General features: G+C 33.5%; 2 protein-coding genes across 6 annotated transcripts; one reads left to right on the forward strand and one right to left on the reverse strand.

Annotated features, from left to right (window-relative positions):
- Window positions 409–5,609, reverse strand: LOC109355778 (E3 ubiquitin-protein ligase At3g02290-like). 2 transcript variants are annotated; one of them, XM_019598988.1, is made up of 5 exons: window positions 5,484–5,609; window positions 4,021–4,397; window positions 3,100–3,526; window positions 2,506–2,615; window positions 409–740 (listed from the first exon to the last, which is right to left on the reverse strand). In XM_019598988.1, the coding sequence occupies exons 2-5, from the start codon at window positions 4,138–4,140 to the stop codon at window positions 714–716; spliced, it is 684 nt and encodes a 227-aa protein (XP_019454533.1). In that variant the 5' UTR covers window positions 4,141–4,397; window positions 5,484–5,609; the 3' UTR covers window positions 409–713. The 2 variants fall into 2 exon arrangements, with proteins under 2 accessions (XP_019454533.1, XP_019454534.1); XM_019598989.1 differs by lacking the exon at window positions 5,484–5,609 and adding an exon at window positions 4,787–4,798.
- LOC109357209 (ultraviolet-B receptor UVR8) lies at window positions 9,613–15,619 on the forward strand. Of its 4 annotated transcripts, none has more exons than XM_019600997.1 (9): window positions 9,613–9,694; window positions 10,288–10,559; window positions 11,396–11,589; window positions 11,667–11,714; window positions 12,683–12,755; window positions 12,958–13,129; window positions 14,121–14,552; window positions 14,624–14,815; window positions 15,372–15,619. In XM_019600997.1, exons 2-9 carry the CDS (start codon window positions 10,307–10,309, stop codon window positions 15,430–15,432), a joined length of 1,425 nt encoding a protein of 474 aa, XP_019456542.1. In that variant the 5' UTR covers window positions 9,613–9,694; window positions 10,288–10,306; the 3' UTR covers window positions 15,433–15,619. The 4 variants fall into 4 exon arrangements, with proteins under 4 accessions (XP_019456542.1, XP_019456543.1, XP_019456545.1 ...); XM_019600998.1 differs by lacking the exon at window positions 9,613–9,694 and adding an exon at window positions 9,704–9,882; XM_019601000.1 differs by lacking the exon at window positions 9,613–9,694 and having other exon boundaries at window positions 10,159–10,559; window positions 14,121–14,531.

A 17,265-nucleotide genomic window follows, 5' to 3' on the forward strand; every position in this document is an offset into this window, starting at 1 on the left:
CTTGAATATTTTTTTCCAACCAATCACAAGTAGTAGCACATGAAATGACACTTTTGTGGGACAACAAATGTATTTCCCCGAACCACCAGCCGAAGCACATCTACATTATCACAAAGTGTGTCACTTCATGCGTCACTGTTTATAATTGGTTGAAAAAACATTTAAATTAAAAAATTAATGATTAAATATTTCTTTGACCAATCATAAATAGCAGGACCAGTGAGTGAACTCTATTGTGGGATTTTTTGTTCTATGAAAATCTTTTCCTAACTTTGGCACATGATTTTCAATAGAGAAATAGTCTTCATGGGATACATGCATTGTTCCTTAGACTCAATTAGTTGGTGAAAAGGGTTATAGCCAAAATGCCAAAAACTAAATCTAATGATTAAACATTTGCATGTAACAAACAAAAGCAAAGGAAACCCATCATATTATCCTGTGAAACTGTTAAAACCATGACAAAGTTTCCATCTCAAAAAATTGCATCTTCTGTCATCAAAGTTTTGGAGAAAGAGAAAGTTTAAATATGGAAACAACTTGAAATGAGAGAATGAACTTAGAATAATGGTTAAGCAAACTTGTGTATTTACAATTCATGAAAAGTGCTTTGATCTGATGTAGAAGTATTCACAATTTGTCTATGCTCTCAATTCTTTCATTTCCTTTCCTTTGTTGCTCGCTTCATCCGCGACACAAAGCTTTAATCAAGATTAAGTCGTTTCATCGAATTCCATCTCCTACACGAAAACAAAGAGACAAATAACTATCATGATTTATTAAATTCCAGCTTCCTAGTACATCATTTAGCTTATCAATCTAAATCGCAGAAGAATATTATGATTAAGCTTACACGCGAAAATTGACAATTGCGTAATATTTCACATATAAACAATCCAAATGCAAGTTAGGTGGAGGTCAATGATCATAATTAAGCTTAAGCTGCTCCAATTCATGCATGTTTGAGCTTTTTCTTCATCAACGAGGGTAAAGGGTGGCCCAACGCCCAAGGCTTCGGCCTAGTGGATCTGAGGAGGGTAGAGATACGTAACACCCTCGTAGGTGAAGATGTTATTTCCAATATTTGAATCCATGATCTCCAAGTTACATGACAAGCAACCTTGCCATTGTGTAAAAGCACATATACCTTTCTTTTCTTCATTTCATCACGTAATAGCAAAATAGCACGTTCCGTTAAGTTTACATCACTCACAGGCAACAACGCCATGTGTGTGACAAACTGAACATTACTGTCAGCACAGACGATAAACAAAGATCAACTGTCCCAAATCCTGTCCCGTGCTAATGATAATGAAACAAAAACAACATAATGCAAACTTTAATTTTTTAATTGACATGTCATGTTTTCATTGGCATGAGACATCGTATGTATGAGACATAATTACAAAAAAATGCATATGCGACATGATCTACGACAACAGATCTCTGTTCATGATACGACACAACACTTCACCAATGAAAAGTCCAAACTTTATACCATGCAGTTTTGCTTATAAACCTTGTAGGTTATAGATAAATCTTGGTCAACAAGAAGGAAATGTCACTTAACTCAATATTGAACTAGATTTACGGTAACATCATTTGATCCATGTAACAAGCTTCACTACTATGCTTGGATGCATGGTATAGAGTGGAATGAAATATGTGTGAGTTTTAGCAAAGATACGGAAAGGAGGGAATCGATTGTAATGGAGGGAAGAAGCGGTCCAGTACATGAGGCTCCCACTTAATGGGGTATGAGAAGGGTAGATATACGCAACCTTACCCCTGTAAGCGGTGAAGCTATTTCTAAGATTTGAACCTGACCTCATAGTCACTAAGCAATAACCTTACAATCGTGCCAAGCTCGTCCTCTTATTTTGCTAGAAACATCCAAACAATGGGAAGTTGAATCCATCCCCCTCTATCCCTTGATTTCGATTCCATTTCAGTCCATCACCCATCGAACTCGCAAACATTGACTTTATTTTGTTTTGAAAATAACATTTTTTTCATACGAAGTTTTATTCACTCTACAATAATACTTATAAATTGGAGAGTCACTTTATTTTTACAATAATACTTATAAATCTTTTACTTAGTATTTATATACTTCTAGATATTATATCATATTTTACATAATCACATCCATTCCACAGGTACTAACTATTTTATACAAGAAGGCTTTCTATGCTACCATGCTGATTGAATTGTTCACTCAAAGCAATGATATTGCACCATACAAATGTGTCGGGACTCGGGAAAATTGGAACAACTTGCCCGTTTGTACAGGAACAGGTTGTTTCAAGCTCACATTTGCATTTAGGACCCATAAAACGGTTACATGCAATAACTGAACCAGAGACATGGCCAGTTTCTGGTTTCAGGTTGAGTTTACTGGTTCATACCAGTTCTCACGCTATGGATTTTGATGTGTTCTATGTCGTAAGTGTAACCGCTGATGGACTAAAACCCATTTCAATGAGGAAAGAGTAGAAATATTACCTTCCCGCAAACTGGACAGGTCTCACTTCTCTCCATCCACTCATAAATGCAACCAAGATGAAAATGGTGAGAGCATTTTGTTACTATCATCGGATTCTCTTCGGTGTATTCTGAAAAAAGAACAATACAATTGCAGAAATATAAGAATTTATCAAAGGTCTTGTTCTCTTAGCATGTTTCCGGATATAACTTTTTGTTTGCAACAAGGATCATATTTTACAAGCATTAACAATAACTGGAGTTAAAAAAATGTCATTCTAGATTCCGATGCTAAGGTTACATTCAGATTCTGGACCAATGCTGCATCAGTACATTATTGTTTTCTACCTTCAAGACTATTAAAGGAAGAGCATCAAGAATCCATGAAGCGTGTTTTATTTTCTCAGATTATGCAAAATTTCCAACTTTCATTTCGCCTCTTCACAATTAAGGGACAGAAGCCATACACAATAACATCTAGAATAAGTAAACCAAGTAAAAATAAAACATCCAAATTTATCGGTTTAAGTCAAGACATATACGTCAAAAAGCATCATAGAATCACGGGGTCTAATGTTATTTCTATTTTCTAGTGTTAAAGGTAAATATTTCTACCTTCAAGACAAGTTGGGCACACATCCTCCTCTTCCGATGAAGAATAGACGAAACCAGCTCCGGTTGTAAGTTTTGCAGATGAAAGTCTTAGTAAGGACTTAGAACGGTATTCCTTTGATCCATCGTCACCGGCACCATCGTTCCATTTCCCACCCGTATTTAAAGACTCCGGATCCACATCTACATCAATTCTAAGAGGCTCTGACTCTTCATTTGTATGACTTGAACCTTTCTCGCGTCTTGAAACTAGTCCATCACGCTGTGAGCGGAAAAACCTGGGGTCTGCATCATAAGGCAAGGGCCTTGGAGGAGAACGGTAAATGTCAGACAGTGGATTGTCGAGTGATGCTGTAGAAGTCATAGATGCTGCTCCCTGTATAGACGAAGGAATTGCACGCACTTCCCCTCTACGGAATATTAATGCATACTGAAATTCGAGGTAAGATTATAAAGGGTTATATTATATTATGAAGTACAACTCTCGTCAATGTCATGATACACACTAATAAAATTTTATTTACGAAAATATTCTTCAAATTGCTGTCTACCGAGTACCAATGTAAATGCCTAAATGGCAATCAATACTGAATACAATGAATTTACACCGAGAAACTTTTACTAAACCAAATTATCCCTCCCACATTTGACTTATAGGTAACTTAAATTTAAGACTGACTTCTAATACCGATATTACTTATAAAACTTATTTTAGACTAGAATGCATTCATAAATGCATCACTTGTACAGTTATGCATCACAAGTATGCAAGAAATGCATCATTATATGTCATGATCATGAAGGCAGGTATCAAATTCAAATTATGGACAAAATCACATAATAACAGTTCGAAAAAAAGTTAAACAGAAAGAAAACAAGGTAAGTGCAAAGGGTGGGGCAGAGAATTTGGATTTATAGACATACAACATTCAAAAGGTTCTGCATGAAGCAACCGAGACACGGGCACGCCCTATATACAGGACTGTTTCGATTCATATAATCTTCAAAATCATCAACTCTGATACAACAATAAACAGAACCCATTGTTCGACTCTCAATATCTTCCTCACTTTTCACTTGAATTTTCCCCGATCCTGAACTCAACAGATCACCAAAATGTAGATGGTGCTATATGCAGACTTTGAGTAAAGAATCGTCGAACATCATAAACTACGCTTTCATAAGTAAATGAGAGGATTCTAAGCTTGCAGAAGTCCCACTGCCTCCGCAAACCAGTACCCTCCCTCTTCGGTTCAGATGATCTGCGATACGAATAAACAAACTCTGATTCTCTTCCTCACCTGTCCAATAACCAAATTTGAATATAAAAAAACATAAACAAAAAATGAGAAGACGATAATAAAAGCCGCATTCATGCCATCAGACCTGGCAAAACTAAGATTCAGGTATTATTTGGCATGAAAAACAAAATACAACGGAATGGAACCGGAGAATCCGAATAGTTCCCTTCTAGTCTTTTTTGTTCCAAATTATAAATTTTTAAACCTCACATAATAAAATCTACCAACATGAAATACATCAAAAAATATTATGTTTTGTACCATTCTACCACACCTACCAAACACAACTTCGTTGTAAAACACTAAGTACTCGTATTAGTAAAAGGGCGACCCAATGCACGAGACTCTCGCCTAGTAGAACCGGGAAAGGATAGATTGCGTAGTCTTACCCTTACAAATGACCTCCACGCCACAAGGCAAACATCTTACCGTTGCGCTAAAGATCGACCTCTCTAAATACTTGCATAAGCAATGCAACTAATGCTTCTCAATCATTCTTGAAATCCAAAGCAACATATATAAAGTGCATCATTGGCAAATAAGGAGTTATATGATAAAATTGAATCATAATAAAAAAAATCAAATTGTACAAAGAAAAAAGCTATATTAAAATCTGAGTCTTTCAGGTGAAAGGAAAAGTATAAAAAATTTGTATATTTTTCCTTAAAATGACGGAAAAATTGATTCTTTACTTCACAAGTAAGCTATGACTATGATATATGTCAACCAATAAAATGATCATTGTTTTTCATTTGACTTAGAAAATCAAAATCACTTTTTTCTTAGACAAGAACCTTAAAAAACATAAAAACAAAACATGCATGGCCATATTGATGAAAACAAAAACATTAAAAAAACATGACAATGGGTTAAATTAAATGCAAAATAGGTAGAAACTAATTTTCCATTGGAAAAAACACCCAAATTGATGGGAAAAAAATAATACACAATAAGAAGACAATCAGAACAATCAAAACAACAAATGGGTAATTGAGGAAAAGGACAAAGATGGAATATTTGGAAGAAAAAAATGGCTTTGAATGTTATTGAAGAAAAAAAATAAGGAGAGAGAAATAAAGAGGAAACCTGGTAAATAAATTGCTTTTGGGAAATCAGAATGAACACTAAAAAGGGTGATGGATTTTTTTTTATGGTTTTTTCAGCGAATTCAAATGAGGCAATGGGTGGAGGATTCTATATCCTTCTCAAGCTTTATATTGGAAAATATTCTGGTGATTAATTCAATATTCAAAATTATCACATAATACATACAAAATCTGGCATAACCTATGTATATTTTCGGAGAGTATAATATTTATAATATTATACATATTTACTGTATTATTCTTTATCCATTTATATTATATTTTTTCTTGAAAAAACCAATAATAATTAAATATGAATAATGGATAATACAATAACAGTATATAAAACTTATAGGATATTTAGTATAAAATTCTTATTTTTATTAGAAAAATATCTAATTAAAAAATCTGGCAACATCTTTAAGATATCTTTTATTGACGGTAAGATTTATTCAATTATAGAAAAGAAAATATGCACTGTATTTATACATTTTTATTACATTATTTACTATTATCAACATAATCAATTACTCTATAAAAATGGAATATAAATAGTTGATGAATATGAATTTTCAATAACAAAAACTCAAATAGAATTTAGTTTATTGTTGTACATAATTACATTTCATGATATCAAATATCAATATCTATACGTCATGAATAGCTGAGTTTATCCTCTTTATCTTTTTATTTCCTTTTCTCTCAACATGGACATTAGGGATGGGAATAGGTAGGGTTAGTGAGGATAGCGCTTTCCCATTCTCAAATCTGCACAATTTACGAATAGACTATGTGGGTAGTGAGTTTTTTATTTTAATTATATATTTATATACTTTATAATAGTTGATATATAAAAATAATTATTACATGAATAATAAGGTATTAATATATAATTTTATGATTATAGTCAATGGAATTTATTATGAGATAATAATAAAGTATATAATATATAATCTTAAAATAATAATAAATAAATTATAATATATATATATATATAAATTAATTAAAAGTAAATTTATAAATATTTGAGACCCACAAGGCGAGGATCATGACATTTATTCTTACCTATAAGTTATTATTATAAGTATCCGTTGCACGTATTTTTAGAATAGTCGGTAATAGGGAATGAAGATTTTGAAACTCGTCTCTAAGTTCGAATAATGCGATATTGAGACTTGTGTGTACCAAGACTCCTAATTTCTAAATCCATATATATTGACTAACATAACTATAACTAATAATATCATCTTAATTAAAAAATGTAATATTATAACATAATAATAATCTATAAATGTGATGTTGCACCGTTAAACATTAATGTAATATTGTTAATCAATAACTATGATATAATTTTATATTGAATAAACAATTCTTAATAAATACATTTTTCATTGTAATGTTGAAGTAATAACTCTTACGCGAGGCCACGACTACCAATCTAGTCAGTGAACCCAAGTCAAGTCAAATAAGAAAGAAGGGGTATAAGAGTATAAGAATCCCAAACATCCACCAAGGCCGCCCATAGGGCGACCAAATATCAATATGGTCATTGTCGTTCTTCTAAGGATCGAGCACAATAGCACATGAAAGATCAGAAGAGTCATTGTCACCCTTCTAAGGATCAAGCACAACAACCAATAAAAGATCACATGGTTCATTGTCATCATTCTAAGGACTGAGCACATCACCGATAAAAGATCATAAGGGTCATTGTCATCCTTCTAAAGAGTGAGCATAAAACCCCCCAAAAATAACAAGGTCAATGTTGACCATTAAAGGTCTCATCTAACCCCCCTCGGGCAAGGAGCAAAGGTCAAGGGCCTTTAACTGTTGACCATCTATAGTCTGAGCATGGTCCCCACCTAGGAAAAATTGTATGCTTAAGTAACAAATTAAAAAAGGATGCACATGCGATCCATTTTTATGTTTTATTTAATTATAACATATGAGATCCGATATTTATGACTATCGAATCATGCCTGGGCAAAAATGATCCAATCTTTATGATTGTCGATCATGCATGGGCGAAAATGATCCAACCTTTATGACTATCGATCATGTCCACATGAACGACCTAGCTAAGGGAAAGGATGACAACAACAAGACACAACATATCAACTCCTACCATGTTGAAGACCTTCTTAGAGGCTAATGGCAAGGTCGCACCAGCTGGCTGATGGTAGGTTCACGTTACTCATACGATAAAGGTAGTCCAAGTTCACAATACTATGAGACCTAGGCTATTGAAAATGAGAAGACAATGATGACACCTCCTATTAGAGTGCAAACCACTTCACCTCAATATAAATATATGAAGCCACTCATAATGGAAGGACATTGTATTCTATCTACTTTCTAAGTGTTACACTTACTCTCACTCTATTTTTTCTGTAGAAAAGCATACACTACAATGACTTGAGTGTCAAAGTCATTTTTTAAGTACACGCTCAAGGCGGGCCAAGGCCAGCTCTTACTCAGATTCAACAAGGGATCATAGTTTTTGTCCAATTTCTTCCACACCAAAAAGCATGTGGGAAAAAATTTCATTCTCACTCATCCTTCCTCTTCAACCAAAGCAAACAACCAAAAATGTTCTCCTTCCATTTGTATATTTTACCATCCATTTGTTGCTATTCTCACTATTCTCTCCCATCTGTTGACCCAAGCACATCACTCTATATCAAAATCTAATACAATAATAACATAATAAGTGATAAACAAATATGTAAATGATCGTTTATGTAAAATGAAAAAAATGGGAGCTAAGAAATGTGCATTATTAATTGAGTAATTACCCATTTCGGCTCCTTATGTTTTTCTACCTTACTAAGTTAGTCCATAATAAATTTAAATTACCAATTTAGTTCCCCACAATTTGAATATGGAACCATGTCAGTCTTTCCGTCTATATCTGATAGTTACTATTAACGGTTTGGTCTACATGGACCGATAACTACTAATTTGACTAGACATCTTCCATCCACATAGGTGTGTCTGACATGGACCACATGTAATCTTTTCTTCGAATTCTTTAATGAAAATGATGCCGTTTTGTTTATTTTTTCGATTTTTTAACAAAATTCCTTTTACGAAACGACATCATTTAGGGATTAAACCAACCCTTCCCCAACCCCATGTATCCATTCTCCTCCATGCCCACCACCACCCAAAGGAACGTGAAAATACTAGATAGTTCAATCAAAGAAATGTTGGGATTAAAGTCAAGTGTCCTACACTCCTACCCTTTGATTCACTTGTTTACCCTTTTGCTCAATTGTCCCATTAGCATATGAATCTTCCCTTCGGTTCTTCTATTAGTAAATTTGATGCAAAATAGCTTAGTGACAACATGCTAATGTAATGGAATTAATGAACCACAATAGGAATTAGGCATCGACTTTTAAGTCACTAGGAATGGATTTGGATACTTCCATGGCATGGAGGAGAATGGATACTTGGGGTTGGACGGAGGAAAGGTGTCGCATGGGAGGAAAGGTTGGTCGAGGTAGCTTAATAGTAACGACTAATGGAAAAATGACTATTTGTCTATGTAGTTATGGGTTCGAGTTGTGGGAGACTCCCCTTTATAGGAATAAAACATAGTATGAGTATTTAAGCTTGTGAGTGATACACTAGATGTATTCATGGGCCTAGATGATCGCATGTCAGGACTGATGTGTTACATTAATTTTTATTTTAAAAAATTAATCCCAAAACAACGACGTTTTGTAAAGGATCTTGTTAAATTTGAAAAAATAAATAAAATGACATCATTTACATTAAAAAATTGAAAAACTTTTACACATTGTACACTTACGTATCAAACATGTCTACGTGAATGGAAGATGTCTGACCGTCAGCAGTTAACGGTTCACATAGACAAAACCATTAATGTGAAAGTGACAAATATGAACAAAATAACCGAATAAATAATTTAAATTTATTAGATATTAACTTGATAAGTCGAAAATCATAAGAAACCGAAATAAATAATTACTCTTAATTTCACGCCACTTTATTAGTTCCACATGTAAGAACCGGGAAACCAGGGAATTCCTCCTTTGTCCTTGCCTTAGTCAAAGGATGTCGCTACTCAACTGCGAAACCTGTCATTTCACATTTCACTTTTATTTATTTATTTTAATTCAAATTTCTTCTTTCTCTTTTCAATTCAACTCTCTTCATTTTCAATTCTTTCTCTCTTCTCTTTCGGTATGTCATGTTTCTCTCAAAACGACTTCGTTTCATTCCATCATTCTCACATTACAATCCAAACCCTAGCTTTATATTCCATTCCATTGCTTCATTATAACTAAATCAAAGCAATTTTTCCTTCAATTGAAAGCAGAATCATAATTGGGTTTCATTTTTTTGTATTGGTTTAATTAAATTATTTAAAAGTATGTTTTTTTTATTTGCATAATTTTGGGGATTTTTTTCCATCTTATAATCCATATAATGTGTTATAGATCCTTTGTTTCTGTATAATATAACTGTTTTTATTCTCATCTGTTTCATATCACTATATTTGAAGTAATGGAATGTTTTTTATGAGTGTGATTATATTGGGGATTTGTTTTGCTATTTTATCATTCATACCACAAATTTTCCATTGTGAAGGTTGTGTTAGGCAATAAACAACTAAAGTAAAATTTGCCGAATCTCTATGATATGGATTACTCATACCATGTGTTATATATGTTTTGTTTCTGTATAATATAATTGCTATTGTTCTCATTGGTTGTGAATTACAAATTTTACTTGTTGTATATTGAATTGAATGGTTTACTTGCTTCCTTATTTAGATTCTAAGGTGAATAATCTATGGATATTGATAAAATTTTGGGCACTACCAAACCTGAAAGTTTTCCGCGGAAGAGTGCTATTTATGTGTGGGGATACAATCAATCTGGCCAGACAGGGAGAAAGGGGAAAGAGGATCAGCTGAGGATTCCGAAACAGCTGCATCCTGAGCTGTTTGGATGTCCAGCTGGTTTCAATGCAAGGTGGTTGGATGTTGCTTGTGGTCGTGAGCATACCGCAGCAATAGCCTCCGATGGATCACTTTTTACATGGGGTTTGGACCTTTTTTTTTTACTCATGTTTTTCGTATTATTGTATCATTGTTTTGAATACTCTGTATTTTGTAGTGTTAGGACTGTTTTTTTGGATGATTCTTATGCTGTACTCGTGTTGTTTAGGTGGTAAAACAAATATCTAATAAATAAATCTAGAGTGAAATTGAATTACTCATTGTCTCCCCAAATTTAAATATAAAATTTTAGTCCTATTTTTAGAAGTCTTAAGCACTTCCTTTTTTGTTGGATATTTTTAAAAACTTGTCAACAATTGACATGTATTTGTTAATTAGAATAGAAACAGTTATGTTATTCCAAGTCGTAGCTACCACAAGGATAATTGTGGTTTTATGTGTCCACTTTCTAGTGCGAACTATTAACATGTGGGGCCATTTTTTATGTGTAAAGTAAAACCAGGTGTGTTTGGGAAGCTTGAAAGTAGAAGGATTAGAAACACTGGTTTAGTTTTTTGGAGGCTGTACTATTCTCACTGAGGAGTTCTAGCAGGAAGTGATTTTTTATTTTCTAGCCTCTAGGACAAACATATCCCGTAAGAGTTTCCATATCCATTTCAAATATGGGATTTTTGTTGTGTTATATAGAGACAATCTCCATTACAGTTCTTTCCTTGTTGTACTTAGATTTCATTTTGTTTTGTAACCTATTACTAATAGGGAACAATATGAATAAGAACCAATTAGCTTTAGATGAATTTTCCCCATTCCAATTTACATATTTAGTTGTGAGTTTGTTTGTCATTAGTAGTACATATTTGTCTGATTAGGAAACAAAAGTTCTAACCGTCTAACACTCACGTATATATTCCTTATCCCAGGGGCTAATGACTATGGTCAATTGGGTGATGGAACTGAGGAGCGAAGGAAACATCCAAAGAAAGTAAAACAACTAGGGTCAGAGTTTGTAAAATCTGTGTCCTGTGGAGCACATTGTTCTGCTTGCATTGCAGAACCTCGTGACAATGATGGTACTGTATCTACTGGGAGGCTCTGGGTTTGGGGGCAAAATCAGGTAATAACTTTTTCAATGTTCAATACAACTTTGTTAATATGTCAAATATTCTATATCATTCTTTTTTTATATTCCAGGGATCAAATTTTCCTAGATTGTTCTGGGGGGCCTTCGAACCTAACACGGTAAGTATATATGTTAGTGCAGACTGCAGAGACTCATGTATATTTGATTACTTGTATGTATGTGAGCATTCATTATGACATAAATAAACTATGTAAATGTGATATATAAATGATCCCATTCTGATAGATAAGAATTTGGATTTCTTTATTAAATTATGGAGACTAATTCCTTCAAGCAGAGACTCTCTAAAAGACGGAATGAACAAAGAGACAAAAAGGGCGGCCTAGTACAAGAGGCTCCCTCATCTATTGGGGTATGGGGAGGGTAGACATCACAGTAACATAACCTTACCTCACCAATGGAGAGATTGTTTTTAGGATTTGAACCCATGACTTCCAAGTCATAAGGAAACAACCTTACCCATTGCGCTGAGGTTAACCTTTAAAAAAGAGAGAACAAACGTAGAAGAAAAAGATACCTAGACACTGCAGAGGGTTTGCTTCCCCCTGCCCAAAGACCGCAATTCTCCATTCAATGATTGGATCCTTCTCCCATACCTTTACCTCCCTTATATATTTGCTCCTAACCTTTTATTCCCCTTCCCATCCACTTTATTTTTTTTGTCCACTAACTACTACAAAATCGCTGCAGCTCATTAACACATTAAATACCTCATGACCTCTCTTCTTCCACTGTCTGCCACATAAATGATGCAGTTCCTCTTCCACTTCCTAACCCATTTATATCCACATTCTGGTGGTGATATCACAACCATTTATTTCTATTTAGTTTTTACTGTTAATCTTTTCATTGTCTTTACTTATTCTAGAATCTATTCTGTATCGGTCTATCACATTCATCTTTGGTTTAGTTTAATTACTAAATGCAAAGTAGATATGTAATTTGTCTTTCTTTTCTTTATGGGATACAGTTTTATTATGGAGTAGGATACTCTTACATTTTTATGTTTGTTTCCTAATCTTGATTAGTTTCTGTTTTCTCATCGTTCATGTCAACATACTTTCAGGTTGTTCATCAAGTGTCATGTGGAGCTGCCCATGTGGTTGCTTTGTCTGAGGCAGGCCTTCTACAAGCTTGGGGTGAGTCACTAATTGCTTCTCTTTATTTTCTTTCTAATGTTTTGTAACATCAACGATTCATGATTGCCTTTTATGGAGTTGACATGGTTAAAGACCTTTAAATTTACAGAGCATTGAATGCAGAGAAGTAAACTTGAGCATTCACAAAGTAGGTTTCTTGCCACCTACTAATTGGAGTTTTCTCACTGTTTCCATAAACCAGGATACAATGAGTGTGGCCAACTTGGCCGAGGTGTTACTTGTGAAGGACTTCAGGGGGCTCGTATTTTAAGTTCTTATGCTAAGTTCCTTGATGAAGCCCCCGAGCTTGTGAAGATTACCAAAGTGTCATGTGGGGAATACCACACAGCAGCTATTTCTGATAAGGGCGAGGTGTAAGTAATTTGAAGGACTTTCTAGTTGGAGATTATCAGATAATTATAATTTTAAGCATGAGAATTGTGGTTTTCCGCATGACATTAGGGAATCTGACACCAGGAGACAAGATGCAATGGAAATGCTGCATCTATTATGCAAGTTTCTATTCCCTTGGCTTGGTTATACGATAGAAAACTATAGTTGACTGTAGTTTTATATTCCTAGAGCCAATAGAGTTATATTCTAAGTTAAGTGTCCTTAATATTATCTGGATTTTGTTTGAAAAAGTTTGTGACAAGATCTTTTATTCTATTACATGCACACATGATTTATTGCTAAGTATTTATTTATTATTTTTCATTATAGAGTGATGCTTATACGAATGTACGTTATGGTGTTAGATAGTAGTTGCTGAAAACTTGGAGCTTAAAATATGTATGGTATTGCATCAGAATTAGGCATTCTTTGTTTACTGTGGTTTCCACTCACTAAAGTTGCTGTTTTGTGTTTGTCATATTTCATGAAAAAGAATATGCATATATCATAGAGTGGAGTCCATCTTTTATTCTTATTGTTGAGACATATAGACCTCAAGTTACTTATTTTCATTTCAGTTCCTGCAATTCGTTTACCAAAAGGAAATCACTTTTATGATCACATTTTGAAACTACTTTAGCAGAGGTCTTCGGATCTTCACATGCTTGGAAATTTTTTCTGGGTATGAGAGGGAAGGGATAAAAGTAGATGTGTTCTTTTTTGTTGTTGTTGCAATCTATGTAAATTTTCTTTTGCGGTTCAATTGTATATCAGTAAAAAAATATTTTAACTAAGAAGTTCTAATCTTTTAATGTTTCCTCCTTCCCCCTCTCTACTCTTGTGTTTGTGTGAGGAATTACTTACTCTAGTTGTATGTTAGGGATCCAAAAGAATTAATAAATAATGACTACTTATGGTATTTAGCTTGTTGTGATAACATTTCCTCACTTATTATATTTTCCCTTGGACCAGTTACACATGGGGGCTCGGAAATATGGGTCAACTCGGGCATTCTTCACTCCAGTATGGGGATAAGGAGCTTCTCCCGAGGAGGGTGGTTTCCCTTGATGGTATTGTCATAAAAGATGTGGCATGTGGTGGTGTACATACTTGTGCTCTGAGTAAAGAAGGAGCACTTTATGCTTGGGGCGGTGGTCAATCTGGTCAGTTAGGCCTTGGCCCCCAAACTGGATTGTTCTCGTGTGTAGCTAATGATTCTCAGACATTTTTCCGAAACATTCCCATTTTAATTGTTCCAAAAGATGTGCAACTTGTTGCATGTGGACATTCTCATACTCTTATTTCTACGAAGGAAGGTCGAATTCATGGGTGGGGTTACAATAATTATGGTCAAGCAGCCAATGAGAAATGTACATATGCCTGGTATCCATCACCTGTTGACTGGTATGTATTTGTAGCTTTAGTAACATCGTCACGATTGCATTGGCTTTTATGCTAAAATTTCTATATCATAGGTGTGTTGGGGAGATCCGAAAACTTGCTGCTGGTGGGGGCCATTCGGCTGTGTTGACTGATGCTTGTTCATTAAAGGAGCTGTGTGAGTTTGTTCTTGCAGATTGTATGACTTTATCAAATGCTGCCAAGGTCGAGGATGTTGCTTCTAGAACCGGATCAGATGCTTTAGCACGCCTTTGTGGAAGACTCAGGTATTTTGTATGATGTTGTGTGATATTTACATAAACTGCATCTCAATTAGATAATCAATGATTTTTATTTGGTAATTCATTATTGTCTCCCTCGAAAGTAACTCCTGATGCAAAAGGAAAATTTGCATAATTTATAAATTCCATTATCTGGCTTTGTGATGCTCTTATACATGCAATTGATTCTTAAGTGGATTTTTCTAAAATATAGATTGAACACTTTTCAGTGGTGGATCATGTTCATGTAGAATTAATAAGGCTCTGCATGAATTAATGAATATGAACAAAGATAAGGTTCTGCATAATTCGATCATTTTCGTAGTGATTGCCAAAGATTGATTAATATGCTTACCCTTTTTTCTTAGCTTGCTCTCCTTGTTTATGAAACTTGACTTCAAACTTATTAATGATTTGTGAGAAACAAAAGCCCCAAATAAAACTTTAGTTTATGTTTCCTTCATAATTTTTGCTTTGATGCATATAATAAAAAATAAAACTTTTGCTTTGATGTTTTCACAACGAATCGAATGACGATCTTATGACCATTTCTGCGTCGCAGAGAGTATTTGCTTATTAATGGTGGTGATGATGAAGAGAATGAGATGGACAGTAAAATCTGACAAAACATATGAAGTTAATATTAATCATAATCTATTGTTGTAATGTAAATCTGTGTATTCAGAAGTGTAACTGTGTTATTATTCTGTAAGTAGTATCAATTGAATAAGGATTTGTACTTGACTATGTATAGAATATATACCATGAATATGTCAATATTGAATTTCAAACTTCTTTCTTTCTCTTTTTGATATTCACATTTTCTGTGTAGTTTGGTTTTCATGTCATGTATTGGCTTGGAAACAAGGCTAATATAATAAAATAAAAGTAATATAATTAGGTAAATAGTAGTGATAAATACTTTGTTAACAAAAAATAATAATTAAGTGGGGTGTCTTATCAATGCTTTCTCATACAAGTTCTGCATATTTTTGTGTTGATGAGAATAACTTATTTTTATGTATTTTTTTATGAAGACAACTGAAAATATTTGAGGATATCATTTTTAAATATATTTGTTTTAGAATATCCTAATGAGAAATCTATAAGGGCTGAAATGCATATTTTTGTCTGTTTTAGACTGAATGAAAGACCTTTCTTAGATCAACAATGTATCTGAAGGATCTAGTATGTAGTAAACCATTTTAAAAAGAAGGGAAAAATACATAACACTCTTCTAAACTTTATATCTTTTGCAAGTAATTATTATGAGTTATTTTTTCTTAATTTACCCTTAAATTGTATGAGTTGGTAAAATTAGTCCTTATATAAAAATATTGTTAAATTAATCAATTAGACTCACACTAATAGTAATGCATTAATGGAGGTTAACGAGCATTGATATCTAGATGAAATCATCATCAAAATATAAAATTGACTAAAAATAAATAAGTAAATTTCAGAGTTAAAAATAGTTAATGCAAAAAGATTGGTATATGTATAAAATAAAATAATATTAATCTAAAGTCGATGTTAAACTTCAAACAAAATGCATGAAATTAAAATTTTCAATGCTATTAATTTAATCTTATTTTTATACAGTTAATATCAATTTTACCAACAATTCAAATTTAAGGAATATTAGAAAGGAAAAATAGTTGATGATAACTACTTGTAAAAGACATAAAATTTATGATGTTTTTGTAAACTTTTGTGAAAAATAAAAGTGGGATCATGTGTCTTGTAAACATGTCTTCAGAAGCTTCTGGCTTAGCTTTGTTGGTATGGAATTTTGGGTGTCTATTCAAGTTTAATTTTATAAAATAAAAAATAAAACATATGATTAATTAACAAACAGAAAAAGTAATGACATGAGAGGATAACTTGGGTTTCTTTTAGCCAATGCCAAATGGAAGAGTGATGATGATCAAAAGCATTTAAGGTTGATTTAGCTTATAACAACTGTATCATTGATTTAAGGTGTAACATAAAATCTACTCTAACAGTTTACCAAAATTAAGCTTTGCTTTGATGCTGATTTGAGTGAGTAATACAGTATTATTACGTCGTTCGATCCATGTAATCGACCCTACCTAATAAGATAAGATTGTTGTTTGTATGAAAGGGCAGATGTTAACTGCTTGTTTCAAGTATAGTACCAAGAAACTTGTTCTTTGCTCTGGTTATGGTGTGATTCGGCTGTAATATTACGGTTGTGATGACTGCCGCGTCACACTACAATTGCTGCGGTGTGATACCAAATAACAATGATGCGACCTCATCAGGTCGCAATGCAATTGCATTTTGGCCGCAACGAAATCACATAAGACCACATCGATTTCAAAAATATTTTCTTATACATAGAATAATTCACACTGCAATAACCACAACCATGACTACGATTGCAATTTACACCCAGTTTTTTTTTGCAACAATCAGCATTTTAGGTAAATGTT

This window comes from Lupinus angustifolius, chromosome LG09 (assembly GCF_001865875.1).
Source record: "Lupinus angustifolius cultivar Tanjil chromosome LG09, LupAngTanjil_v1.0, whole genome shotgun sequence".
Taxonomy (NCBI): Eukaryota; Viridiplantae; Streptophyta; class Magnoliopsida; order Fabales; family Fabaceae; genus Lupinus; species Lupinus angustifolius.